Consider the following 27,260-nt stretch of genomic DNA (forward strand, 5'->3'; position numbering starts at 1 on the left):
TAGAACATAAAAATCACTTTATAATACTTACCTAAACGGTTGCTGCGGTGGAGTTGGGTCATATGGGCGCCTCCGTTCTCCAGTGCCATCGCCTCCTCTTTTGGCCATCTTTGTCGTCCTTCTGAACCCTCTGTGCATGATGCGTCCTACGTCATACACACTTGCTGGTTCCACGCAGGCGCACTACAATACTTTGATCTGCCCTGCTCAGGGCAGATCAAGGTGCGCCTACGCAAGACCTCAATGCCGGCGAGTGTGGCTGATGTAGAACGCATCATGCACCATGGCTTCAGAAGAAGGACGACAATGATGGCCGAAAAGGAGTTGCCAGCACGGGAAAACGGAGACTCCCATATGACCTAACCCCACCGCAGCAACCATTTAGTTGAGTATTATAAAGTGATTTTTACGTTCTACACAGCGGCCTGGGCGCTTATATACAGCATGTTAGAATGCTGTACATAAGAGCCCAGTGGTGGTGGCCAAAGCTTATAGTCCCCAAAGCTGCTGACAGGTTCCCTTTAAACTATATGTAAATGTGTTCCACTGCTCTAGTTCTATAGCATACTGCCTGCATATTAGACTGCTTTCCCAATATGACAGGTTTCTGGAAGAGCTCATTGACAAAGTGATAAAAGATTTTTCCACAACAAGACATCTGATATGAGACATACAGGTAAGACTATTGTCAGCATTCTATAACCTATATGTATATATTAACAGTTTAAAAAAGGTCAAAGTGGTGACAGATTCCCTTTAAAACTGGTGCCTCAAAAAAACTTCTCTTTGAAACATTTTTGTCCATCATATAACATCATTTACTTGGTGTGTTTAAATAATTCATAATGAACGGTAACTTCAACATTCTAAAATCCAAACCTGTTACTACTTATTTCCATGGAGCTCCACTGTGCTGGCTCCTAACAGCAAACTGTGAATTTTGCCTTTATCTCTTCTCGAAACATTTTTACAGTCAATATTAAATTTAAATCCGAGAACATGTAAGATGCAAGTAAACTGATGGATGGGCAGCAACATGCTGTTTTCGCACCGCAGCTCTCAGTTGCCTATGTCCCTGGATTCTAATATGGAACATTAACACCGTTGGTAAAAAGCTGGGCCCTGTTAGTAGACCTGTATGGCAAACCATGGAGAAAACAAGAAAATATTTTGGCAAGAACGGCAAGCTGCTCAACATTTAGAAGTTTCATAAATGACAAGATGATTAGAAATGGAAAATATGTTACAGTCATACAACATGGAGACCACCACACAGAAGGCGGATTTTCTTGTGCACCTTTAATGCACTTCTTAATGGTGCATTTACACTATATGATTATCATGAACGAGGATTCTTAGGAACGCTTGCTTCACAATAATTTTCCGGTCTGAACAAGCTGCCATTTACCAAATGAATGGGCGTTTTGCTCAATCTTTTTGATTGCGCAAAAGATAGTACTGTAGCTATTGGCAGTGCATCATCCTTTGTGCTGCCGAGAATAATGGCAACCTAACACACAGAATAATCTATTACACATCATTACAGATCACAGATCATTCTGAACAGGGTCAGCCTATGTAAACAGGCCATTAAGCAAATATTTGTTTAAATCAGTGAAATTGGACAGTAGGACTCAGTGTTGGAGAAGGATTTTAAGCCATGTATAATACTCAGTGTTCTATAATACATGTTCATAGTATCATAGAGTCTCCCTTCAACCTTAAAAACTAAGTCCATCTAGTTCAACCCGTAGCCCCTAACATGTTGATCCAGAGGAAGGCAAAAAAAAACAAAACACAATGTGGCAACAAGCTCCATGTTTGAAGAATGAAATGTTCATCCAAAAGGTAGTGAAAACAATTACAATATGTAGCTATGTAAAGTATCTCATAGAAAAAAAAAAACTATGTTACAGTGTTGTGAAAAATTGTAACACTAAAAAAAAATCCTTAAAAGTTACAAAAAAATATTTAAAAAATTAAATAAAATATTGGTTTACAGTTCTGTACCGACCTCCGTCAGCTGATCCAGACGAATATAAAATTAACATTTGTGCAAAAATGCAAAAGTTCTAGACACCAATTAGCAGCACTGATGGAGATGGACCTCTGTTTTCCTATTTGTTATCAGTGTCTATAGACACAAAGGAAGGCGGAGAAGAAAGAGCCTTATTAAATATGTGTTTCATCTTTCTTCCAGTTCTGAGAGTACCCAGGTCTTTGGTAGTTTGGATTTGCATGTTGCATATGCTCCAGTGGAACAACGACGTCATCAGGATGAGGAGGAGCTTTGTTTAGTTCCACCACTCGAGGTACTACTACCGACCAGCGATCTGCAAAGCATCAAGACAGACACATTGAGTTATAGAGGCATTATAGTATTCTTTGGATATACAAGCATTGGGACATGCTTTTTAATAACGGAATTCAGGTTTAGTCCACTTGTTAGAGGTATATAAAGTCAAGCCCCTAGCCACACAGTCCATCTACCAAAATTAGTAAAACAATGAGTCGTTCTAAAGAGCTCGCTGATTTTGAGCATGATACTGTAACAAAATGCCACTGTTATTTGTATGTGGTACAGTATTCGTAATAACTGTCATAATAAGTCACTTTCTCAAATGTTTTTCCTCCTAAATCTTGTAAGTGGTATTATTGAGTAGTCAAAGCATTAAGACACCGCATCAACTCTGCTGCACAGTGGCTAATCACAAAGATTACAGAGCTGCGACGGCTAGCGGTGAGGCACTTCGTGCATAGAAGTCACCAAACCTCCACTGACTCAATAACTGCAAACCTCAAATGGCAATAACGTTAGCCCAAAAACTGTGCAGAGAGCATCATGGCATAGGTTTCCATGGCCAAAAAGCTGTATTCAAGCCTTACATAACCAAGCACAAGCAGAAACATGTTCTGTGGAGTGACAATCACATTTCTCTACCTGCCAATCTGATGCATGAGTCTTCATTTAGTGAATGCAAGAAACAGTAACTGCCTAACTGTATTATTTCAACTGTAAAGCTTGGTGGGAGAAGGATAATGGGTAGATTAAAAATGTGACCCCAAAAAACAATGGCGGAATTGCATATCTATTTTTTATCACCATATCTCCACACTTGCATTTTGTTTTTTGTTTACCAGTACTTTCTATGGTAAAATGAACACTATCATTAAAAACTGCAATTTGTCCAGAAAAAAACATGTCCTCATACTGGTTGATGGAAATAGAATAAAAAAAATATATATGATCCTGGGAAGAAAGAGTGGCAAAAACCAAAAGTATTCATGGCAAGAACGGGTTAATATATATTTATTGAGTATTTATATTTTTCTACCAATATCAAACAAGTATGATACATTGCACTACAATAACAAAGGGAGACCTGTATACACAATCCCCACAAACATTTTCTAAAAAATATAATATTCAAATGTTAACCCCAGATGAAGCCATTGCCATGAACTCTACTTGGATGCTGAACGCCTCATCCATTAAACTCTGTGTATGCATTAACAATCTGATCACTTAGGAGCCAAGCTGTAATGTCGGAGGACTGGGTGATGGATCATTTACTCCAAGGATTAAACCATGTTAATAGCAATAGAACTAATCCATTAAGTGTACTGGAGACACAATATGCAATAAAACAATGACCTCACAAGAATAAAGAGAGGGGAAGACAAATTATCAAAATCTTTAACCATCTAGTTTACAATAATAGAATGTATCTACCAAATATATAGTAATGAATATGCCTACCTCTCCGAAGACGTCCCACGGTTTGTGAAAAACCATAATATTGATAAGTATCGTTCTTCCCAGGGTCCTCATTAATGATACCAAGATTCTGATTCCAATGAGACCAATTCACTTCATCCACCCTAAAATAAATATAATGTATACAATTTACTAATACAGATAGTTTATTTTAATTATTTTTTTCCAATTTTTTTTGCTCTGAAATATTTAAACATTTGAAGAAAAAAAACGGATCCTTATCCATGTTGTTGTCCAGCACTGTAAGTAACCTTAATGCATTACTTTACCTGCAAATTTGCACTGTGAACAAGCAATGCCACACAGACACCTTATAGGTATTCCAATCTAAATCATTTATAGCGGAAATTAGCACACTGTTTTGCTGTTTTGTTCCTTCTATGGGCTACCAGCGCGCTTAGCGTTTTCAATAGTCTAACTGCCAACGGCTTGCACTCAAACACGGATAGTCCCCAGTCGGCTATAAATTGGTGAGATAGTATTACTCCTTTTATTTCCTTTGTAATAAGACAATAAGTATTTACTGGGTACAATTTAGCACATATGAGTCTGGTTCTGCCTGGCACTGTATCTCAAAGGAGAGTGATCTGTGGCCACATATGTATGTAGGTACCATGTAGGTGCCAGGGTTAAACAATGACCGGAAACCACTTAAGGCCTTGTGCGCACACTGCGTTTTTACCCGCGGTTTTGCTGCAGAAATTTTTTGAGAAATGTTTCTAATTTTTCTGCAGACATTTCACAGCAAAACCTATGGGAAAAAAAATAGCTGGGGGCACACTGCATTTTTTTCTCAAGAAAATTCTTTCTGCAGAATTTCTTGAGAAAATTTCTTGAGAAAATGTGCATGTCACTTCTTTTCCACAGGAACCTGCGGTATTTCACTCCATTCACTGTAATGTAATCGTGAAATACCGCGGAAATACTGCAGGTAGAAAATAATGTGCGGTATACCCTCGGTAAAGCCGCGGTTTACCTGCGGTAATGTTCATCACTGCCTGCGTTTTGCAGGGAAGTGATGTCATTATGACAGGAAGAGGAAGCGAAGCAGAGCATAAACACACATCACACTCCCTGGATGCCGCACGGAAGCACTTGTGTGACATCCGTCGGGTGCCCGTGCAGTCTGTGTCCTGCTCCAGCCCCACGGCTGCCTGTACTGCAGTGTGTCAGTGTCTGCCCGCCCTGCAGTATCAGCAGCTTCTCACACTGCAGTGCTGGCAGCTGCGGGGATGACGAGCGCTGACTTCAGGAGGTTAGATGAGATCATTACCTGCTGTGACGATCTCCTGCACTCCTGACGTCAGCACTGTCACTGCCTTCTATGCCTGTCTCGCGGGCGGCCCGAGACTGTCACTAGCGGTGATGTCACGGGCTCTTGCGATACTGCTAAAAACGCGGCGGGCATAGAAGGCAGTGACAGCGCTGACATCAGCAGTGCATGAGTTCATCACTGCAGGTAATGATCTCAGCTAACCTCCTGAAGTCAGCGCTCGTCATCCCCTGCAGTGACCTGGGCCGACATATTGATGTTAGCTCAGGTCACTATTACTCTGTTCTTCATTGACTGGGACAGTGACTATGGTATGGATCATCGTGGGACCCTCTTATTGGATTATGCCGGACCTGGAATTGATTGTTCTTTTCAATAAATTGGTGAAAGAGGGAATGTGTTGGGGAGTGTTTTTTCAAATAAAACTTTTTATGTCATCTATTTTTTAATTCTTACTGACTGGGTTTGTGATGTCGGGTATCTGATAGACGCTTGACATCACTAACCCCAGGGCCTGATGCCAGGTGACATTACACATCTGGTATCAACCATATATTACCCCGTTTGCCACCGCACCAAGGCAACGGGATGAGTTGGGGCGAAGCACCAGGATTGGCATATCCAATGGATGCGCCACTTCTGGGGCGGCTGTGGCCTGCTATTTTTAGGCTTGGGAGTGTCGAATAACAGTGGACCTCCCTAGTCTGAATACCAGACCACAGCTGTCCGCTTTACCTTGGCTGGTGATCCAATTTGGTGGGGACCCCACGTTTTTTGTTTTAAATTATTTATTTAATGTAAAATAACAGCGTGGGGTGTCCTCTCTTTTGGATTACCAGCCAAGGTAAAGCTGCCAGCTGTGGTCTGCAGGCTGCAGCCGTCTGCTTTACCCTAGCTGGCTACAAAAGATAGGGGGGACCTCACGTCGTTTTTTTTTTTTTATTATTTATTTATTGGCTAAATACAAGGCTAAGCACCCTTTAGTGCCACATGAAAGTCACTAAAGGGTGCCAGCTTAGAATATGCAGGGAGGTGGGACATTATATAGGTCTTTCTTATCTATTATCTACCTACCTATCTATTCATCTATCCATCTTTCCCTCTATCCATTATCTGTTTATCTATCGGTTATCTATTATCTATATTATTTATTGCAGTTACAGCTTAAAAAAACCGCAGGGACCAACCTGCGGAAAAAACGCGGCAAAACGCATGCGTTTTTCCCGCGGTTTTGGTGCGTTTTTTTACTGCAGGTGCGGTAATCTTCAACTCCCAGAAGTTCTCAAGAAATTTTCTTGAGAAAAATCACTTTTCTAGTGCGCACATAGCCTAATACTGGTACGTTTTGACCCTTTTTAGGATGCATTTACACATCCATATACTTGGCTCCTCTTAGCTTACAACAATTCAGATTACATCTGGATTGTTTGGATAAGTATTATACAGTTTGGAAACACTGAAAATACAGCCTTGTAATGGAGTCTTGTGGTTTTTAAAATATCATGGAATAGTGGCTGCTGAACTGAGTAATTTCTCCTCTCTGATTCAGAGAGATTACGGTAGTTTGTAAAGTTTGTAAAATTTAGGTTTTAATTATGATAAGTCTAAGGAGGGATTACCATAGATTCTTCTTAATGGGCTTGTAATTTTACCCCTGCATGATGTTGACTAATCATAAGCAGAAAACCTCATGCAGGGGAAGAAAAAAACAAATCCCAACATAAGCTTAGAGGAGGCCTTCTTATTTGTGAGACATTTAATAATGGACAGCTTTTCTCACAGCCCTGAACTTTGTAGCTATTGTGTAGAGATAAAGCAGAGCCTAGAGTGATTACAAACATCTGCAGATCTATGCGCATAGCAGTCAGTTTGAGGGGAAAGCGTATAGTAGAGCTGAGTGTGATTACAAACACTCTTGGCTCTAACTCGCCCTTCACTACAGTGACTGCAGTGAGATGAAAACTTGTGGTGTTTGTAATTACACTCAGCTCTGGCAAATTCTACACTATATCAGCAGAAATTAGGGCTGTCTGTCATTACATGTCTCACAGGAAAAAGTCTGTTCTAAGCTCATATAGGGACATTAACTTTTTCCCCTGCATGACACTGATCAATCATGGGCAGGAAGCATCATTCAAGGAAAAAGTATACGCCCTCAGAGAAGAATCGCTGGTAATGACTCCTTAAGCAAACATTGTAAACTAAACTTTACAAGCTAACATCTCCACAACGGAGAGAAGGAAGAAAAAATATATTTCATCCAGCTCTGTAGCCATTATTCTATGATGTGGCCAGTTTAACATTCTCAAACTGGTGATAAGGTCCTCTTTAACCCTGTAGTGCTAAATGCTTTCTCACATTTCAAGCTGAGTTTTTGTTTAACTGGCTGGCTGATGAACCAAGACAACCTTTTCATTCCAAGCAGAAATTAGCGCAAAATAGACAAGAGTGAAACGAGGTCTAATTATGAATCAATAACAGATATTCCATTAAATACTGTCATAATTGCCAGTCACTGCCTGTCTCTCATATTTACCAGAAGATTTAAATACCATCTGTTAAATCATGCTGTGCCTTGTGGTATAGCTGGAGAGTTTATTAATATGCAAATTAGGACCCACCACAACCCCCACTCTCATGATCATGAATGATGCCCTTGGGAACCTATCTGGCCTAACTACTTTTTATAGAAGTGCAATGTAAATGCCAAGAGCCACTTTAAACGCAGAACATATGCAAAAGGCAATGATAGATTTGGTCTAGTAAAAGCAATAATACCAATTAATTTGAAAAAAAATGCGCATTTACAAAACACGATTTATAAAATTACACAAAGTAAAATGTGCTGAAAAGAAGTAAACCTCCCCCCAATTATAGTTTTCATCCCCTGGTAAGTGAATACCCTGTGTCGTTCTGGTGTGCTATACAGAGTTCAATCACATACAGCGAGGTGTTCACAAATGAGAAACAAATTATTTACCGGTAGTCCCTTTTGTGCTAAAATTGCTTGTAAATTGCTGTATAATCAGGGAGACGATGATGTGTTTGTGGATTGATGGCTGCATAATATAGCAGTAAGTAAACTATTCTGGAAGTGTAATGGATGTTCTGTTTTCTGATTTGGTTAATTACAATTAAAAAAAAAAAAAAAACTATTGCAAATGCATTCAGGAAACTTTGTATATGAATTAAAGGGTAGATTGGAAATTCACATACTTTATCATTTAATATTCTTGGACTTCAATCATTGTGCTCATAATTTAGAAAATAGGCCATTGGGACTCCTGTCTGAGAAACACTGACTTACATTATTAGTTAAAAAATAATAATTTGACTATAATATATATAGTGGTCTTCTCATGTGTTAAAGAATTGGTTCCATAGCGTTTCCACAGGATACTTATTTACGCCTTGTGTGTGCTCAGTTGGTTATTTAAAGGAAATTGTCAGCAGATTTTTGCTACCTCATCTGAAAGCAGTATGATGTAGGCAAAGAGATTCTGAATCCAATGGTGTATCACTTAGATTACTGGGGGCAGCTGTTCTGATATAATCTGAATTTTTATCTTAAGTCATGTAGCTGAGCCCAGAGAGCCTTCCCCACCCACACCAAGCTCTAAATAGAGATTCTACATTGACAGGGAGAGATTCTACATTGACAGGGAGATGTCAATCACAGGAGGTGGTGTGCTGCACTGAAGTGCATAAGCCAGCTAGACCTAGCAATGTTAAACTAATGGCTTTATTACCCTGTGATTTAAGTAAACACGTAAACAACAGCATGGAGCCTAATAAGAGAGGCATAGTTGTTTTTTGTTTTTTAACCCCTGCAGCATGCTGGCTTCAGCTTATCTAGCAAAAATCAGCTGACAGATTCTCTTTAACTCCCATAGAAAGAAAGTCACATGCACAGCCACTTATCCATTCATTTCCATTTTGATTGATAGTGACACCCTCAGAATAGGATTTGGGGCAGGGGATGCTCATTGTCTATGTCTGCACGGGCTCCATCTCTGAGGTAATACCAGTCAGATATTTATGGTATATCCTGTGGATATCACTTCAATGGGAGTTAGGCTGCAATACCCAAGAAAAGCCTCTGTATAGTATATAGACATGTGCAGTTATGGGTCCATACGCAGTTTTCTTATAACCAATTTGAAAAAAAGCTGGCCAGTGAGGTTGCCAATTGTTGGACTATCACTAATCTGATGATTAGCTCTGAGGATAGGCCATCATTGTAAAATCTCCTGAATAACCTCCTTAAAGGGGATCATCTCGCCTTCAGATCACATGCAAAAGTGAGAAAAATGAACTTTTAAAATCACAGTTGACTGAACTGGTAGTTGAAAATTACATAACAAAAGATTAAGAAAAAAAAGAGAAGATGACAATATTACCTAAAACACCATCGTCGATCAGGAGTCCCATCTAAACTTTTGCCAACTGTTACCATTTCTCCAGATCGAAAAGCTTTTCTTATGAAGACTGGAAAGGACCGCTCAATGTCCAGGATGGTGGTGGCCCACTAAAATAAAATAAGTGAAAGTGAAGGGAGCGGCTTTCCATATTTTTTTCCAAATTCCAGTGAACCTCACAAAACATCTTTAATGCGTAAATAATATATTCCAAAAGTATGGTGAAAACATATTTGTGGTTTGAAAATTATTACTTGTCATCTGTCATAGGGTTCTGAAGAAGGACTCTTTTAATTTAGGGTACATAGGCTGAAAATGTCTTTCCAATACTCACAGAGTAATTATACAATACAGCCTCCTAGTAAAGACTACAAACATTTGCATCTTAGGTGCACTAAATAAAATGGTCATCATTCTGGAATCATTTGGTGGCTTTAAAAAAAAAAAAAAAAAATAGAAATATTTAGATAGCAGCACAAATACGCAAAAAAGTAAGCAAAAAATGGTCAAGTTTGACCTAGTGACAGCTCTTCTTTTATCACCACTATCTGCGACACCAAAGTTGTCAATCTACAATACTTCACTGTGTCAGATGGTCAGGTAGGCATGACTTCACTACAGTAGCAATCCCGCCAAAAAAATTTAACTGACTCTGAAATAACAAAAGATGTTACAAGTTTTACAGGGATGTAAATAGTTTTAGAAGTTGTAAACACTTTTGAAACTGCCATGATATTGGAGCGTGATCACAGAACCTTCAAAAGTTTTGTTGCAAATAGCTAAGAGGGCAATGCTCAGAGACAAGGTGAGGAAGTCTGAAACCTGACCATCACTGAAAAAGATAATGAAGTGGGCCAAGAAATATCTGAACATTTTTAAAAGGTTTTACGGACGAGATGACAATGACTCTTGACAAACCAGCAGGATGGACCCATGGTTGGATCAATAGGCACAGACCTTTACTTTGACTCAAACACCAGCAAGGTGAAAGTGGGTACTGCTATGGGCTGGTATTATCAAATAAGGGTTAGTTGGACTTTTCTGTGTTGCTAATGGACTCAAAATTAAATTTCAAAAAAACCTGCCAACGTTCTTCTAGCAGTGGGACAGGAGAAAGTCTATATCTTCAATGTAAATCATGATTTTGTATGCGGGACAATGCTCCATCAACTGCATTGAAGTCTCCACTGCTTGGCTAGCCAGTAAAGGCCTTAAAAGATGAAAGTATAATGACCTGGCCCCTTCCTTATCTGGCTTGAACCCTATGGAGAACTTGTTGGCCCTTCTTAAACAGAAGAGTTAAGCTAGGGTCACACGAAGCTACGCAGCAGCGATCACGACGACGACCTGACCTTATCAGGATCGCTGCTGCGTGGTTACATGGTCGCTGGTGAGCTGTCAAACAGGCAGATCTCACCAGCGACCAGTGACCAGCCCCCAGCCAGCAGCGACGCGTGGAAGCAATGCTGCGCTTGGTAACTAAGGTAAATATTGGGTAACCAAGCAAAGCCCTTCGCTGGTTACCCGATATTTACCTTGGTTACCAGCGCACACCGCTTAGCGCTGGCTCCCTGCACTCCTAGCCAGAGTATACATCGGGTTAATAAGAAAACCTTTGCTTATTTACCCGATGTGTACTCTAGCTACGTGAGCAGGGAGCCGGCACTGGCAGCCTGAGAGCGGCGGACGCTAGTAACTAAGGTAAATATCGGGTAACAAACGCCCGCGCCGGGGCTTGCAGGGCACGCACGGTCACCGGGCCGGTGGTATTCGGGGTCAGGCTGTGAGTGGCCCGACCCAGCTTCCGTTACCCCGGCGGGTTTCAATAAAGGGAAAGTCCCAAAGTCAGTCCGGTGTAACAAAGTGGGGAAGGAAGGAGGGTGACCGGGTTCCTGGGGAGCACGCCATCAGTCACAGCGGCCACTGCGGTCTCGGCCTCCTCTACCACCGCTCTCCCCCAGGAAACAGTACGGGACGGGAACGGGGGATGCAAGCAGTGCCACCCGTGGTGTGCGGCCAGGTGTTCAGCCGCCGCTGCACAGTCTCTCTCCGGGGCAGGTGTTACAGGCAGCCGGATGGAATCTCTCCCCACGGGTGGAGCGGGGGAGTCCCGGGAGGTTAATGAGACCCAGGGCAACAGTCCTCAAGGACACCGGGGGCACAGGGCGGTGGCATTTCTCACACCAGTTACGGAGTGCGGTTCCAGTTTTTCTTTATTTAAAGTCCGTTCCACATCGCACCCGGGTGCTGGTCCTTGCCGCCTGTAACCTCTGGTCAGTCCCGGGCAGGTAAGAGGAAGGGTCCGGTGGAGTGATCTGGGGTCCCTCTCTTTCGGTGCGTTAATGCCGTCCCCGTGGCATGGAGCATCTTGGGAACTCGCCGCCTCTCTGTCTCTCTCTTGCTCGGTAGCGTAACACCAACCGCCACCGGGTACAACACTCTCCAAAGATCCCCAGTCCTCAGCTCCATTCCTTTCCTCAGATGTTATCAGCCCTGGTCTCGTGGCATCTCCTCAGCAGGAGCTGTACTGTGGACATCTGCACTCTCCTGCAGCCTCTGACGTTCTTCTAAACTTTCTGTGTGTTCTGCACTAAACTCATTCCTATTCAGGTCCCCTCCCCTTGGGTTGTCATGGAAACCTTGCCTGTGTGCAGCCACCTGCTCATTAAGGAGACAGGATGAGTCATGAGGCTAAAAACTACAGGCTGCAAAAGCTATTAACTCCTTCCTGCCAGTGTGATGTGAGTGTGTGTGTGGACTTCACTCCTCCTGCCCGGGAAAAAAATGGGGTAACATTTAATACCCTGTAACGACCCAGTTGCAGGGGCGTTACATAACCAGCAAAGCACTTTGCTTGGTTACCCGATGTTTACCTTGGTTACTGCTTACCGCAGGCTGCCAGAAGCAGTCTCCCTGCTCACTTCAGTTCGTCGCTCTCTCGCTGTCACAGCGATGTGTGTTTCACAGCGGGAGAGCAACGTCCAAAAAATTAAGCAGGACATTCAGCAACGACCGGCGACCTCACAGCAGGGGCCAGATCGTTGCTGGATATCACACACAGCGACAGCGACGGGACGTCGCTGCTACGTCAAAGAAAATGGTGACTTAGCAGTGATGTCGTTGTCGCCGTCGCTGTGTGTGACACCACCTTTATTGTGAGGATAAACAGTATATTTCTCTGAATAGTGTCTGGGAGGCTGTGGTTTGTGCTGCCCAAAAAGTTGATTGTCAACATATTAAGAAACTGACAGACTCCATAGATGGAAGGCTTATGACTGTTAAAAAGAAAAGAGGCTATATTGGTCATGGATTTTGTTTATATCTATATTATTTTTTAACGTCATAAAAAGTATTTTGTACATTTGTTTGGTTATTATACTCAGTTTAATAGATGAAAAAAAATTACGATGGAAAAATGATTGTTTCATTTAGTTGCATAATAATTCTGTATACAAAGGCTGGAGTCACACTTGCATGTGACTCGCGCAAGAATAGAGTCCCATTACCCGACACACAGCCTGCCACTCTTCGGACAGGAGCATGCAGCTGCATGCATTTTTATGCAGCTGCACGCTCCTGTCCAGAGAGCAGTTGGCCGTGCCGGGTGATGTGATTCGATTCTTTACATGAAGTATGACTCCGGCCTAATAGTTGCCCAATACTTCTGCACACAGATATTCTCCTAAGAAAGACACAATCTCATTTTTACTTAAATATTCAGGTTTTAGGTTTATTAGCCTTTAAGATTGACCTATAGCACTTAAGGGTCTTCAATAATAAAATGATTAATACAAAATTGTCTAATTGTGCATACAATGTAGAATTTAGTAATTTTTTTTTTTTATTTGTTCGGTTTTATCTAAATTGAAGTAAACATCAATAAGATTATCTGATGTTAAAAAGAGATTTTCATTGAATGGAGTCAATCACACTGGTTGAACAAATATCTAACCCACAGTCATGAACACAAAATGTGACCAATACAAACCAATGATAACAATGGTTAGTAAGCAAGTAAATTTATTGCTTAAAACTGCTTAGGGTACCTTCACACTTTAGCGATGCAGCAGCGATCCGACCAGCGATCTGACCTGGTCAGGATCGCTGCTGCATCGCTACATGGTCGCTGGTGAGCTGTCAAACAGGCAGATCTCACCAGCGACCAGTGAACAGCCCCCAGCCAGCAGCGACGTGCAAGCGACGCTGCGCTTGCACGGAGCCGGCGTCTGGAAGCTGCGGACACTGGTAACTAAGGTAAACATCGGGTATGGTTACCCGATGTTTACATTAGTTACCAGCGCACACCGCTTAGCTGTGTGTGCAGGGAGCCGCGCACACTGAGCGCTGGCTCCTTGCTCTCCTAGCTACAGTACACATCGGGTTAATTAACCTGATGTGTAATGCAGCTACATCAGCAGGGAGCCGCGCACACTGCTTAGCGCTGGCTCCTTGCTCTCCTAGCTACAGTACACATCGGGTTAATTAACCCGATGTGTACAGCAGCTACATGTGCAGAGAGCCGGAGCCGGCAGCACAGGCAGAGTGAGAGCTGCGGAGGCTGGTAACTAAGGTAAATATCGGGTAACCACCTTGGTTACCCGATGTTTATCTTAGTTACCAGCCTCCGCAGCTGCCAGACGCCGGCTCCTGCTCCCTGCTCGCTTCATTTGTCGCTCTCTCGCTGTCACACACAGCGATCTGTGTGTCACAGCGGGAGAGCGCCTTTGAAGAAAACGAACAAGGGCTGTGTGTAACGAGCAGCGATCTCGCAGCAGGGGCCAGATCGCTGCTCAGTGTCACACACAGCGAGATCGCTAATGAGGTCACTGCTGCGTCACAAAAAGCGTGACTCAGCAGCGATCTCGGCAGCGAGCTCACTGTGCGTGAAGCACCCCTTACTCTGGGAGACCATTTCAGATGTTGCTTAAAGGAGGAGTTGTCAAGCTCAAAAAAAAAAATGTTGTTCAAGTATCTGACATGAATCAGTCACCAGATTTCACAATACAAACTTTTATAGATTTAAGATGTGATAAGGCTGGTGTACTTACTTTGAAAATCAATGTCAGAATGGTCTATAGAACTCTGATATAACATGTTAAAAATCTACCATAGAATAGGAATAGCTCATGAGTCTCTGTCCACCCCTCCTGACTGGCAGCTGCAGCTTGTACTGAGCAGTCAGATCTCAGCAGCTGTCATTCAAGCTAGGTGGATGGAGACTTCAAAAACAATTATACAGCCATTCTAACACGGATTATTTATTAGTTCTATGAGATTTATTCAGTCATGTATGTGAAATCTGGTGACAAATCCACTGTAATCCCTTAGCATGTAGGTTTATGCAAGTACATCAGAGTTGGGGTCTGCAAGTGAGGAGAGGGCTCAGGAGTAGGGTTGAGCGGATCCGCAAAATCCGGATCTGCACGGTTTGAGTGCCCGATCCGAGTCCGACCAGTACCCGGGATTCGGGGTGCACGATCCGTTTTTTGTTTTTTTTTATTCTCTCTCTCTCGTCCTAGCTCCCCATTGATATACATGGACGCAGATTCCGGATCGGATCCGGACTTCGGCGGCAACCAGATCCGGGTCCGCCGGACCCGGATTATGGCCGATCCGCTCAATTCTACTCAGGAGCCAAACTCTATTCACATGTGGTACATGCCAACTATATTATATTAAACAACAAGCATCAGTCTCTAACAGCAATTGCCAGAGCGAAGCTGCTGTTAACCATGTAGATGCTGCTATCAATCTTTAAAAGCAGTATTTAAATGGAGCGGTTGTGCATGCTCCGGATCCCATCAACCCCTTCAGATGCACAGATGGGTTACTATAATAGCTAGGGCCAGTTAAGGCTTTCATTAGTGCCAACTTAGTACTCCCATTACGCTAAAACACAGACTGAGCTTCATAGGAAACTATGATTTTTTTTTGTAAATACTGCTATACTGTGGTATTGTAGTATATAGAACAAGCAATCCAAGGATATCAGGTTCATGTTCCTAAATAAACAAAAGATATAAAGTAAAAAAAATCCAAGTTTTAAAAATATATATAAAAAAGAAAAAAAAAAAAAAAAAAAGAAGTATAAAGATCAAATTATTTCCCACTATTAAAAAAAACCCAATACATATTGTGCCACCACATCTGTAAATGTCCAGTCTATCAAAATAACCAATACAATAGATGTTGTACAGGGAAATACAATCAAAACACCGGTATTGTAGGTTTTTGGTCACCACACCACTCTGTAAAAATACAATAACACGCAATTAAAAATTTGCATGTCCCCAAAATGGGTGTCAATGAAAATATTCGCTCGCCACAAAAATCATAAGCTCTCACACATCTCAATTGATGGAGAATTAAAAACATTAAAAAGGAAAATGTTGACTTTTTCTTACCAAAAAAAAAAAAAAAATTCACCACTGGAAGGGAACATGGCATCAGATTTTATACCGCAAAGTAACACCATCTATGTAAAGTTGATCATATTTGTACCTTTTAGTTTAGAAATCCGAGTTTATGTTTCAGGGAAATTTGTAAATGAGCCGCATGTGCAGAGTGGTGGGCACTATAATTTGCAGCTCTGTTGCCTTTTTTCCCTATTCCTCACCCGTTGTGACTCATAGTTTAGTGCATACACAGTAAGTTCCTGAAGATGAAGAAGATCAATGTCTGGTGATCTGCATAGTTTGCAGACCATGCCATACACTGACTGTCTTCAGCTTGGACATGAGCAATATGGGAAACTGGCAGGAGTGTCCTGGTATCAGCTACATGCTCTTTAAAGTGTGCTGAGAAACATAGCAAACCTTCTTGCGATGGCTTGCATGGATGTCCCGTCCTGGAGGAGCTGGACTACCTGTACAAACCTGAATGGACCGCACAATCGCTAGCAGATTGATGTCCATCAGGTTCAACTGGGACTATACTGTGATGTCCAAGTGTTCCCTTACATGTAGCTTTTATGCTAAAATAATGCTTCCTTTTTATGATTTTTTAGAAATGGCTGGATTTTTACCTGTAACTTCCAAATTTGTTTGCTCTCCTTCGAAACTTGGCCAACTGTTTCCCCCATTAGAGCGATTAACATGTTAAGGAGGAGGACAAAGGTGAGGATGATATAAGTAACCAGAAGGATGATGAAGACAGCTGGGTACTTGGCACTGTTGATCATCTCTAGGTCTCCCATTCCGATGGTTAGCTTGAAAAGATCCAGCAAGAACTTACTAAAGGTGCTACTGTCTCGGCAAGATGGATACTCAGGCACAGAACAGTCCGTTCCATTATTAGTGCAAATTTCCTTCATGGAACAGGGATTCAGCAAGGATACCAGAGCTAGGGTAAGAAGTGAGGAAAGACAACAGTACTAAATATATTGCATCACGATATTCAATATAAACACAATACAAGACATTTTCATGTAATTTCAGGCCTTTTATTTACTTATTTACAAGGTGTGCTTTTGGAAAGGGACACAGTATGCTACATAACAAGGCAAACGTTTTTACAATTTCTCTAAGTTCGTGAAAAAGCTTCTGTGTACCTATATAAAATTGGAAATCCATAATGGTACAATATGTAGCCATATTAAAGTCTTCACCCCCAGGCGATTTTCAGTTTTTGTTTTGTGCTCCCCTTCTTCCGAGAGCTATAACTTTTTTATTTTTCTAGCAATCTTGCCATATGAGAGATGAGTTGTACTTTTAAATGAAACCATCATGAGTTTTACCATATAGTATACTGATAAATGGCAAAAAATTCCAAGTGCAGAAAAGTTGCAAAAAAAAAAAAGTGTGATTGTACAATTGTTTATGGGGAATTTTATTCACCATGTTTGCTATATGGTAATAATGAATTGTTGGTGTGATGCCTCAGGTCAATATGAGTTTATAGATACCAAACATGTATAGGTTTACTTTTATCTAAGGGCTTAAAAAAATTCAGAAGTTTGTCCAAAAAAAGCGGCGTACTTTTTACGCCATTTGCCACGACCTGTAGCGTTCTCATTTTTCGGGTTATGCGGCTCAGTGATAGCTTATTTTTGCAACTTGGGCTGATGTTTTTAATGATACAATTTTTGTGCAGATTCTACTATTTAATCGCCTGTCATTGCATTTTGTGCAAAATTTGAGAGGACCAAAAAATGTAATTTTGGCGTTTGGAATTTCTTTACCGCTACACCGTTTACCGATCAGATAATCTGATTTTATGTTTTGATAAATTGGGCATTTCTAAACGCAGTGATAAAAAAAATACACATTTTGTAACGGTTTACTTTTCAATGGGGCGAATGGGGGGTAATTTGAACTTTTAGGGGGGGGGGGGTTTAAACATTTTTTTTTTTTTTATTTTACTAGTCCCCCTAGGGGACTATAAGTATCAGCAGTTTGATCGCTGATTCATTTCTGTTGACCAGAGCTGCACAACTCTCATCAGCAAAAATGCAGTGTTCCTGTTAGAGCCGCTGCTCTGTCGGCTGTAACAGGAACTACGTCATCACATGACCTGTTGCTATCATGGCACACATCGGCTCCCCGTGATGGTATCACGGGGCCTCTGATGGCGGCGAAGAAAGAGGATTTGCCTGCAGCGGTCATTTATATTGTGCCGTCACATTTTGACAGCGCGATCTAAGGGGTTGAAAATCGCGGATCCACCTGCGCCTGTTAGCCGCACGTCTGTTGTTCAAATCAGCAGGGATTGTAATTACCACTTAATTATTTAGGACGTACTGGTATGTCCTCAGTCATCAAGGGGTTAAAGATCAGTACAAGCACATGTCAGTGTGCTTATATACAAGATTACTGATCAAAACAGTCTAAACAAATACTAGGTTTTAATGCTCTAACAGTTTTCAAAATCTCAAACTAACTCCATGAAAACCTGCGGAAATAGTTCAGATTTCTATAACATTATAGGGTTATTCCATTAATGGATAAAATAGAAGGAATAACCTTTTAGAGTTGTCTGATCTGAAAAATTATAAAATAGCAACATTTACTATTTATTTGTGAGAGGGGTGAGAGTATATCAGTAATGTTTATCCACTGTGAACTGCTGCAAAAATGCTGATTTACTGTTCACAGTGCTGTTCTGGTTCAGTGTTTCTAATAATGGACATATTACAGTACACAGTGTTAACGACCAGCCACAAGTGTCCACTGTTTCCTTCTGTGTTCAACTGTTTGAGAATTATTGCAACATCTCAACAGACTTGACTACTGGACTTCGAGGGCTGAGGAGACAGTCTGTGTGAGCTGCAGGGAAAGCGAGATGTGTCTAACGGAAGGGAGCAGAAACACTAAAGTGAGTTGGCCGAAGATTAATGTTGGAGTTTAGCGAGGAGGGAGGACCGCGACATGTGTGTGCAGCATACTGTGTCGGAGATCACCATTCTGCAGTTGCTGGCTATACTGGTTCACCATGAGAGGATCTCCAAGTCTCCTATTATGGTAGCTGGACACCATAGCACCCAGGTACAGTAAAAGCTGAGCCCAGGACTGCATGCACGTTACACATTCTGTTCTGGCATGAAAACTATTCTGGTCAGGCCCACTATATGCATACACAGTAATACTTGCCTGCTCTGTTGTGTCAGTTTGCAGTTACATTTAAAATCTTAAAGGGACAGCACCCCACATTTGCATTGACTGTTGCTCTGTAAGATTTCCAGGACTGTGGTGCTGAGCTGCGTGGTTTGCTTTTCACTTTTACAGTCTTCCTTCTTTGAGAGGCTTCAGTAATTAAGGGTATTCAGGGGGTTTAGGGTATTTGTTTGTATTTAGGTGGATATGAATGTAAACTTGTGCTGCACCACTGACAAAATTGTTCTCTGGGATTACTAGGTATTAGGCGATTATCCAGATAGTCCCTTGGATAGGCAAAGGTTGGTGAGAAAGCGACAAATTTCCATTACGGGTGGCGCAGCACAGGGGCCTTCAGCCTTGTATTTATATTCTTGTGGGTTTTTTTGGATGGTTTTCTGTTTTGGTGTACTTTGCATAAGTAAAGCAACCATTCATCAATTGAACTGCCTAGAGTCACTTTCCGGATGCGTGGTTTTGCTGTATACACCCTGTTCATGACTTAAATACTTATATTCTTTTATTAACAAAGTGACCCAAATCTTCAAACATTTCCAGTGGTCTCTGCAGCTCCACTTCTGGCTTGTGTTTGACACAGATAAGTTTCCAGAGTTGACATTAGACCAGTGGTGCAGCTAAACCAGTCCCCTTCTCTATAACAGCCATTGCGTAGACCGAGAAGGGGGCTTGGTTAGGAAAGAAAAGGACCACAATGATGATGAATGAACACCGGAAACAATCCCCTGTGTAAAACCCAAATTGGTAGTGGATCTGCTGAGACCTAGGACAGATGTGGATATTTCCGGATAGTTCCAGTTTTGGGCACTTTTATAAAGTCTTTAGTAAGTTGCATATCTTACCACTTAAAGGGAACCTGTCAGGTGTAATATGCACCCAGAACCACGAGCAGTTCTGGGTGCATATTGCTAATCCCTGCCTAACTGTCTCAGGGGGCATTGCTCTAGAATCACTGCGTTAAGAAACACGTGATGGTGTCTCCGCAGTGGATATGTTGATCTCCCTAAGGTCAACAATGCTTGCTTAAGTAGTCTTTTACTAGGCATTGCCCCCACTAGCCAGATTCCTACTCCACACTGATGAGGGGCAAATACCCCGAAACGGCTGTCTGTGGATGGATACCATGTTTGATATAGGTGGTCTCCTTGACTGGAGACTGCCCTTCCCGTGGTTGTTCCTTCCCGGTGAAAGACCTGGCTAGTTTCCTGGCAGCGTTGAGAAACACGTGTTGGTGTCTCCGCGGCTTTTTTATTTGCATACTTCCCAGGGGGCATTGCTCTAGAATCACTGCATTGAGAAACACGTGATGGTGTCTCCGCAGTGGATATGTTGATCTCCCTAAGGTCAACAATGCTTGCTTAATTAGCATAAATAAAGAGATCTTTAGAAGAAGTATTTCAAAAGATCTTTTACCATATGCTAATGAGCGAGGGGACTAGTCCCCTGGGCGTTAGTTCCCCTTGCCGGTCAGCTCCATTAGCATGGCAGCACGCACTCTCCTCTCCGCCGCCATCTCATCAGAGGCTGGATTTCGGCTCAGTGCGCATGACCCCGGAGTTTGGGTCATGCAAACTACTTTAGTTTGAAGCCAGGACACGTACACCCAGCTTCATAGTGCGTATGAGCCAAACTCCAGGGTCATGCACATTGAGCCAAAATCACCCATCGGACGTGATGGCAGCGCCCACAGGGGCGCATTAACATGCTAATGGAGCAGACTGACCAGGGAACTGACGCCCAGGGGACTAGTCCCCTCGCTCATTAGCATACGATAAAAGAATGCTACTAGATACGGGACGGTTAGACAGGGATTAGCAGTACGCACCCAGTTCTGGGTGCATATTACACCTGACAGGTTCCCTTTAAACATGCTTAGGGTAGAAATTTTTTTTGTTTTAATTTTTTTTTCTTAAGCTTGACACAACTTGTAAATGCTTTGAGAAGTTGGCTTCATGAGATATTCCAAAATTATGTCTATTTTGATTAACATTTAGACTTGCATAATTTTTTACCTTTTATTATACATACCTGAAGCATAGCCAATCATAAAGAGGAGATACACAAGGAGGAAGCGGAACAAATCCTTAAACAAGATCTGGAAAATAAAAATTAATAATAATGTATAAAAAAAAAAGAATATAAGAAAATAGAGTGAGAAGTGAATCTAGGATCAGTACATCTGTTGAAAAGGACGTCAATTAAAAGGTGTTGTCCCAAAGCTAACAGTTAATTTAATATTAATGTCTAACAATTTAATGTTAAAACTGAAAACTTTTTTAAATGTGCTTCAATTAAACATTACAAAATAAATGTCCTAGACTAGTAAGTTCAGAGGAAACAAGGGTAAACATCTTCCCAGACTGTGTAATAATACCTCTCTTTGTACTTCGCACATGCTATTATTTATTTCTTGGCTCATACATAATAATTATACTGCTTCTGACTGCTATGCCTTTATTACTCCCATTATGTTACATTTGCCTGGATCCATACTATTTTTCTTGTAAAGGTCGCTACGTACGGTATTAGATATTATATTCCCGTTGCACCTTGCAGTCATGTCCACTGTCATTGACACTTCTTGCTGATATTTTAACTTGTCCTTTTATCATGCATTAATAAAGTAAACTATTTTTAATAACAATTGTTTAGCCTTATTCCCTCTTAATATACTAGCCTAGGACGTTTATGTTGTATTCTGAATTGAGGCTTTGCTTACTTAGGACTTCTACCGATATACCAGACCATTTTTGATTATCTAAATTGGTCTTCAATTAAACATTATCTATTGTTCTGTCTCTACTTTAACCTACTATTGTTTTCAGGGGGTTTTCTTAAGGCCCAGTCACACACACACAATGACTTAGGGGTGCTTCACACATAGCGAGATCGCTACCGAAATCGCTGCTACGGCACGGTTTTGGTGACGCAACAGTGACCTCATTAGCGATCTCGCTGTGTGTGACACTGAACAGCGATCTGGCCCCTGCTGCGAGATCGCTGCTCGTTACACACAGCCCTGGTTCGTTTTCTTCAAAGACGCTCTCCCGCTGTGACACACAGATTGCTGTGTGTGACAGCGAGAGAGCGACGAATGAAGCGAGCAGGGAGCAGGAGCCGGCATCTGGCAGCTGCGGTAAGCTGTAACCAGGGTAAACATCGGGTAACCAAGGTGGTTACCCGTTATTTACCTTAGTTACCAGCTTCCGCAGCTCTCACGCTGCCTGTGCTGCCGGCTCCGGCTCTCTGCACATGTAGCTGCAGTACACATTGGGTTAATTAACCCGATGTGTACTGTAGCTAGGAGAGCAAGGAGCCAGCGCTAAGCAGTGTGCGCGGCTCCCTGCTCTCTACACATGTAGCGATGTTATGATCGCTGCTGCGTCGCTATATTTGACAGCTAAGCAGCGATCATAACAGCGACTTACCAGGTCGCTGTTACGTCACAGAAAATGGTGACGTAACAGCGACGTCGCTGTCGCTATGTGTGAAGCACCCCTTACCAGCGATCCCAACAATGATACGACCTGATAAGGATCGTTGGTAAGTTGCTGGGAGGTCACTGGTGAGATGTCACACAGTCAGACCTTACCAAGGACGCAGTAACGATCAGCGACCGTATAATGATCTCGGCGGGTGTTGGGACTGTGTTAGGAGGTCGTAGATAGGCATCAAACACAGCGATGTGTCCTCCACAGAAGAAAATGCCCTGACCATTCAGCAATGACTAGCGATCTCACAGCAGGGGCCTGATTGCTGGTAGGTGTCACACATTACGAGATCGCTGGCAAGATCGTTGAGCATCACAGAAACTGTGACTCCGCAACGATCTCGTTACCGATCTCATTGTGCGTGACGGGGCCTTTACACTCTGACGTTTTATTTGGTTCTTTGCCAGCATACACTGGCGAATCATAAAAGGGAGCTGGCGCTGCAGACACTGCCATAGCTGCTGTCACAAAGCTGAAACGGGACATCCCTTTCAGAAGCTGGGCTAGCCTCCGCTATAATGAGCATGCGCTGGTTGTCAATTCTGACACATGCTTAGTATGTGCTCCCTGCTTGCCGCTATATTACTTTCACTGTGCACTCACAGTGCAGATGGGCTATAAAGTGAAGTGATGCACCTGCAAAACAAGTTTTTGTGGTTTTTTTGTTTTTGTTTTTTATTAAAATAAATTATTAAGTTAGGATTTTTTTTTAGACTGCATACATAAAATAATTCAAAATGTAAACCCACCTTTTGAAGCATAATGCTGTATGTCCCTGTGAGTTTCAATCCTCTGGTAAAGTACAATGCATTCATCCATCCTAAAACCAGGGCAAACACCATAACGGCCAGATAGGCCTCAATACCAGCCAAGTAGAGGGCAGCGCTGACAATCACCAATACAGAGTAGATGAAACTGGATTAAATTGAAAAAAATGGAGAAAGAGAAAAAGATAAAACTAGTTTAGATCTACAAACAAAAGCCGGCAAAATAATTAAAACCCGTAATTGAAAATTATGGTTCTAACGAAGGTTTCCGTATTTTTAAATATTGTTAATATTTTAGCATTTCTTAACTATACAGAGTTGTACCATTACTGAGAAATAGGTGCATTTCCATACAAAGTGTAGAAATATCACCCACACTGAGATCCTGGTGACTAAAGAGTACCTCTGCATTTAAAAAGGACACCATTACATTAAAGGGCACAGTTGCAGATTTTACATTGCGGCTCACATGCTTTAAGTAAACAGTGACAGATCATCTTAGCAGAGTAGGAGAAGAGTAGAAGTGTAATGAAGAAGAAATTGGGTATATGCCGCGCTATCACCACGGAATCTGATGTTAATTTTATCCCTTTATTCTTTGTACAGGTCAACGCGTTTCAGAGACGACTGTCTATGAGGACAGCAAAGAACTGATATTGTTCTTTGATGTCCTGATGAAGGAGACAGTCACTGAAACGCGTTGACCTGTACAAAGAATAAAGGGATACAATTAACATCGGATTCCGTGGTGATAGCTCGACATATACCCGATTTCTTCTTCATTACACTTCTACGTTTAACCTCGGGGCTGCGGCTGTCGCCATCTCTACATGTGCTTTCAGGGGTTGTGACTTTCACAATAACAATAGGCGAGTGCGCCTAATTCTTATTCTTGTTTCCCTTACCAGATAAGACCCTATTGCACTTTTTGCTCCACAGTTTTATCTCCAGAATAGGATAAGAAATAGCTATAAACACCATTTGATACTGGTATACTTAGCAGGAGTTTCCCTCTAATATATTATTACCGTACTTTCATTTAGAATATGAACACTTACTACAATAGCTGAAAAGATCCATCTACGAATAAGGAATTTACCCCCGGACACTTCTTCATAAACAGGTCTTTAACCTTTAAAATAATTTAATTTTAAAAAAGAAAAATTAGAAAACAGTAAGAAATAACCTGCCTCCCTTCTGGTAGAAGATATTAAGGATTAGAATAATTTTGTCTAATTTAGATATTGGCAGTTATTGACCTCCATCATATAGAGGTCTGTACTGTACAATGAAGACAAATGTGTACGTATGAAAATAAAGCCATACAATGGTCTGAAAACCTCCCACTAAAATGTGTTACATGTCATGCCATGAGAAATAAAGCGTAAGCGCAGAGCAGTAGTAGTCATCACTACAAAACTGGTTTAAAAAGCTTCATAGAAATATCAACACTTACATTGGAAAGAAAGAAGAATATCCCAGTTAGCAAAGTAACAATCTCTCCAGATAGCCGCAGGTAGTCCACGGTCGTCTTATATGGATAGGGCGGCTGGCAACAAGAAAGAAGATTTTGATTAAGCGTTTCACGCACAAAAATAAAGGATCACTAAATAAAACAATATTGAATGACTAAACAACTCTAATTGTGCCAGTTATGTGTATGTGAAGCCATCGCTCATCAGATAAGCAACTGCTTTACTAGAGAGTGAGGATAAGGCCATGTGCACACATTGAGTATTTGGTGAGATTTTTACCTCAGTATTTGTAAGGGGTACTTCACACACAGCGAGATCGCTACTGAGATCGCTGCTGAGTCACGGTTTTTGTGACCTCATTAGCGATCTCGCTGTGTGTGACACTGAGCAGCGATCTGGCCCCTGCTGTGAGATCGCTGCTCGTTACACACAGCCCTGGTTCGTTTTTTTATTGTTGCTCTCCCGCTGATAAGCACACATCGCTGTGTGTGACAGCGAGAGAGCAACAATCCTGAATGTGAAGGGAGCAGGAGCCGGCGTCTGACAGCCTGCAGTAAGCTGTAACTAAGGTAAACATCAGGTAACCAAGGTGGTTACCCGATATTTACCTTCGTTACCAGCCTCCGCAGCTCTCACGCTGCCAGTGCCGGCTCCTGCTCCCTGCACACACTAAGCTAAGCGGTGTGCGCAGGTAACTAATGTAAACATCGGGTAACCATACCCGATGTTTACCTTAGTTACCAGTGTCCGCAGCTTCCAGATACCGGCTCTGTGCAAGCGCAGCGTCGCTTGCACGTCGCTGCTGGCTGGGGGCTGGTCACTGGTAGCTGGTGAGATCTGCCTGTTTGACAGCTCACCAGCGACCATGTAGCGATGCAGCAGCAATCCTGACCAGGTCAGATCGCTGCTGCATCGCTAAAGTGTGAAGGTACCCTAAGACAAAACCAGGAGTGGGTAAATAATGGACAAGTGGTGCCCGAGTTTCTTTCATACTTTTCCATAGATTGCTCCACTCCTGATTTTGACTCACAAATACTGATGTGAAAAACTCACCAAATACTGAACGAGTCTTTAAGCTTCTGCCAGGGCCTACTTCATGGGGAACAAAGGTTTGGACATGAGACGTCTGTTTTCCAACCATGTATTTTTCACAAAAAGAACAAGTACCCATTATAGTCTATTTTTGTGTTCACATGTCCATGTGGTCTTGTAGACCAAGACCACTGAAATTATTGTTTTGTTTTTTGGTTTGTTTTTTTTGGGTTTTTTTTTTAAAAAAAGAGCAAATACAAAGATGAAGCAGCTCATTCGTTAGTTGCCGACAACCTTTGTGATGGACGAACGATCGGTAACACTAACATTTGTAGGAATGCCATAGATAATGCAGAGCTGGTGGATTCTAAAACATAGCACTATTATTATTATTTTTTATTATAGCACCATTTATTCCATGGTGCTTTACATGTGGAAAGGGTTATACATAATAGGGACAAGTACAATAATCATAAACAAGGCAGACTGGTACAGGAGGAGAAAGGACGCTGCCCGCGAGGGCTCACAGACTACAAGGGATGGGTGAGGATACAGCATACAAGTGAGTGACTTTCCACAAAAGGTGCAGGGTTTAACTAAAGGCCCAGTCACACTAAGCAACTTACCAGCGATCCCAACAACGATAGGGATCACTGGTAAGTTGCTAGGAGGTTGCTGATGAGATGTCACACTGCGACGCTCCAGCGATCCCACCAGCAACCTGACCTGGCAGGGATCGCTGGAGCGTCGCTACACGAGTTGCTGGTGAGCTCACCAGCAACCAGTGACCAGCCCCCAGCGCCACGTGGAAGATGCTGCGCTTGGTAACTAAGGTAAATATCGGGTAACCAACCCGATATTTACCTTGGTTACCAGTGCACGGAGCTACACGTGCAGAGAGCAAGGAGCAGCGCACACTGAGCGCTGGCTCCCTGCTCTCCTAGCTACAGCACACATCGGGTTAATTACCTGATGTGTGCAGCAGCTACATGTGCAGAGAGCAGGGAGCAGCGCACACCGCTTAGCGCTGGCTCCTTGCTCTCCTAGTTACAGCACACATCGGGTTAATTACACGATGTGTGCTGCAGCTACATGTGCACAGAGCAGGGAGCAGCGCACACTGCTTAGCGCTGGCTCCCTGCTCTCCTAGCTACAGCACACATCGGGTTAATTAACCCGATGTGTCCTGCAGCTAGATGTGCACAGAGCAGGAGCCGGCACTGACAGTGAGAGCGGCGGAGGCTGGTAACAAAGGTAAATATCGGGTAACCAAGGACAGGGCTTCTTGGTTACCCGATATTTACATTGGTTACCAGCCTCCGCAGAAGCCGGCTCCTGCTGCCTGCACATTTAGTTGTTGCTGTCCCGCTGTGAAGCACAGATCGCTGTGTGTGACAGCGAGACAGCAACAACTAAAA

At 42.3% G+C, this 27,260-nt stretch overlaps 1 protein-coding gene across 1 annotated transcript in view; it reads right to left on the bottom strand.

Annotated features, from left to right (window-relative positions):
- Positions 1–471: 471 nt before the first annotated feature.
- TRPV4 (transient receptor potential cation channel subfamily V member 4) overlaps positions 472–27,260 on the bottom strand; it is a 174,484-nt gene continuing 147,695 nt past the window's right edge. Inside the window, exons 9-16 of the mRNA XM_075320041.1 lie at positions 24,792–24,884; positions 24,394–24,467; positions 23,318–23,483; positions 21,106–21,172; positions 16,494–16,810; positions 9,452–9,579; positions 3,761–3,882; positions 472–2,333 (exon numbers count right to left, since the gene is read on the bottom strand). Coding sequence (XP_075176156.1) covers positions 2,173–2,333; positions 3,761–3,882; positions 9,452–9,579; positions 16,494–16,810; positions 21,106–21,172; positions 23,318–23,483; positions 24,394–24,467; positions 24,792–24,884 — 1,128 coding nt within the window. The 3' untranslated portion in view covers positions 472–2,172. The remainder of the gene's footprint in view (positions 2,334–3,760; positions 3,883–9,451; positions 9,580–16,493; positions 16,811–21,105; positions 21,173–23,317; positions 23,484–24,393; positions 24,468–24,791; positions 24,885–27,260) is intronic.

Source organism: Anomaloglossus baeobatrachus, chromosome 1 (genome assembly GCF_048569485.1).
Source record: "Anomaloglossus baeobatrachus isolate aAnoBae1 chromosome 1, aAnoBae1.hap1, whole genome shotgun sequence".
In the NCBI taxonomy this organism is placed as follows: domain Eukaryota; kingdom Metazoa; phylum Chordata; class Amphibia; order Anura; family Aromobatidae; genus Anomaloglossus; species Anomaloglossus baeobatrachus.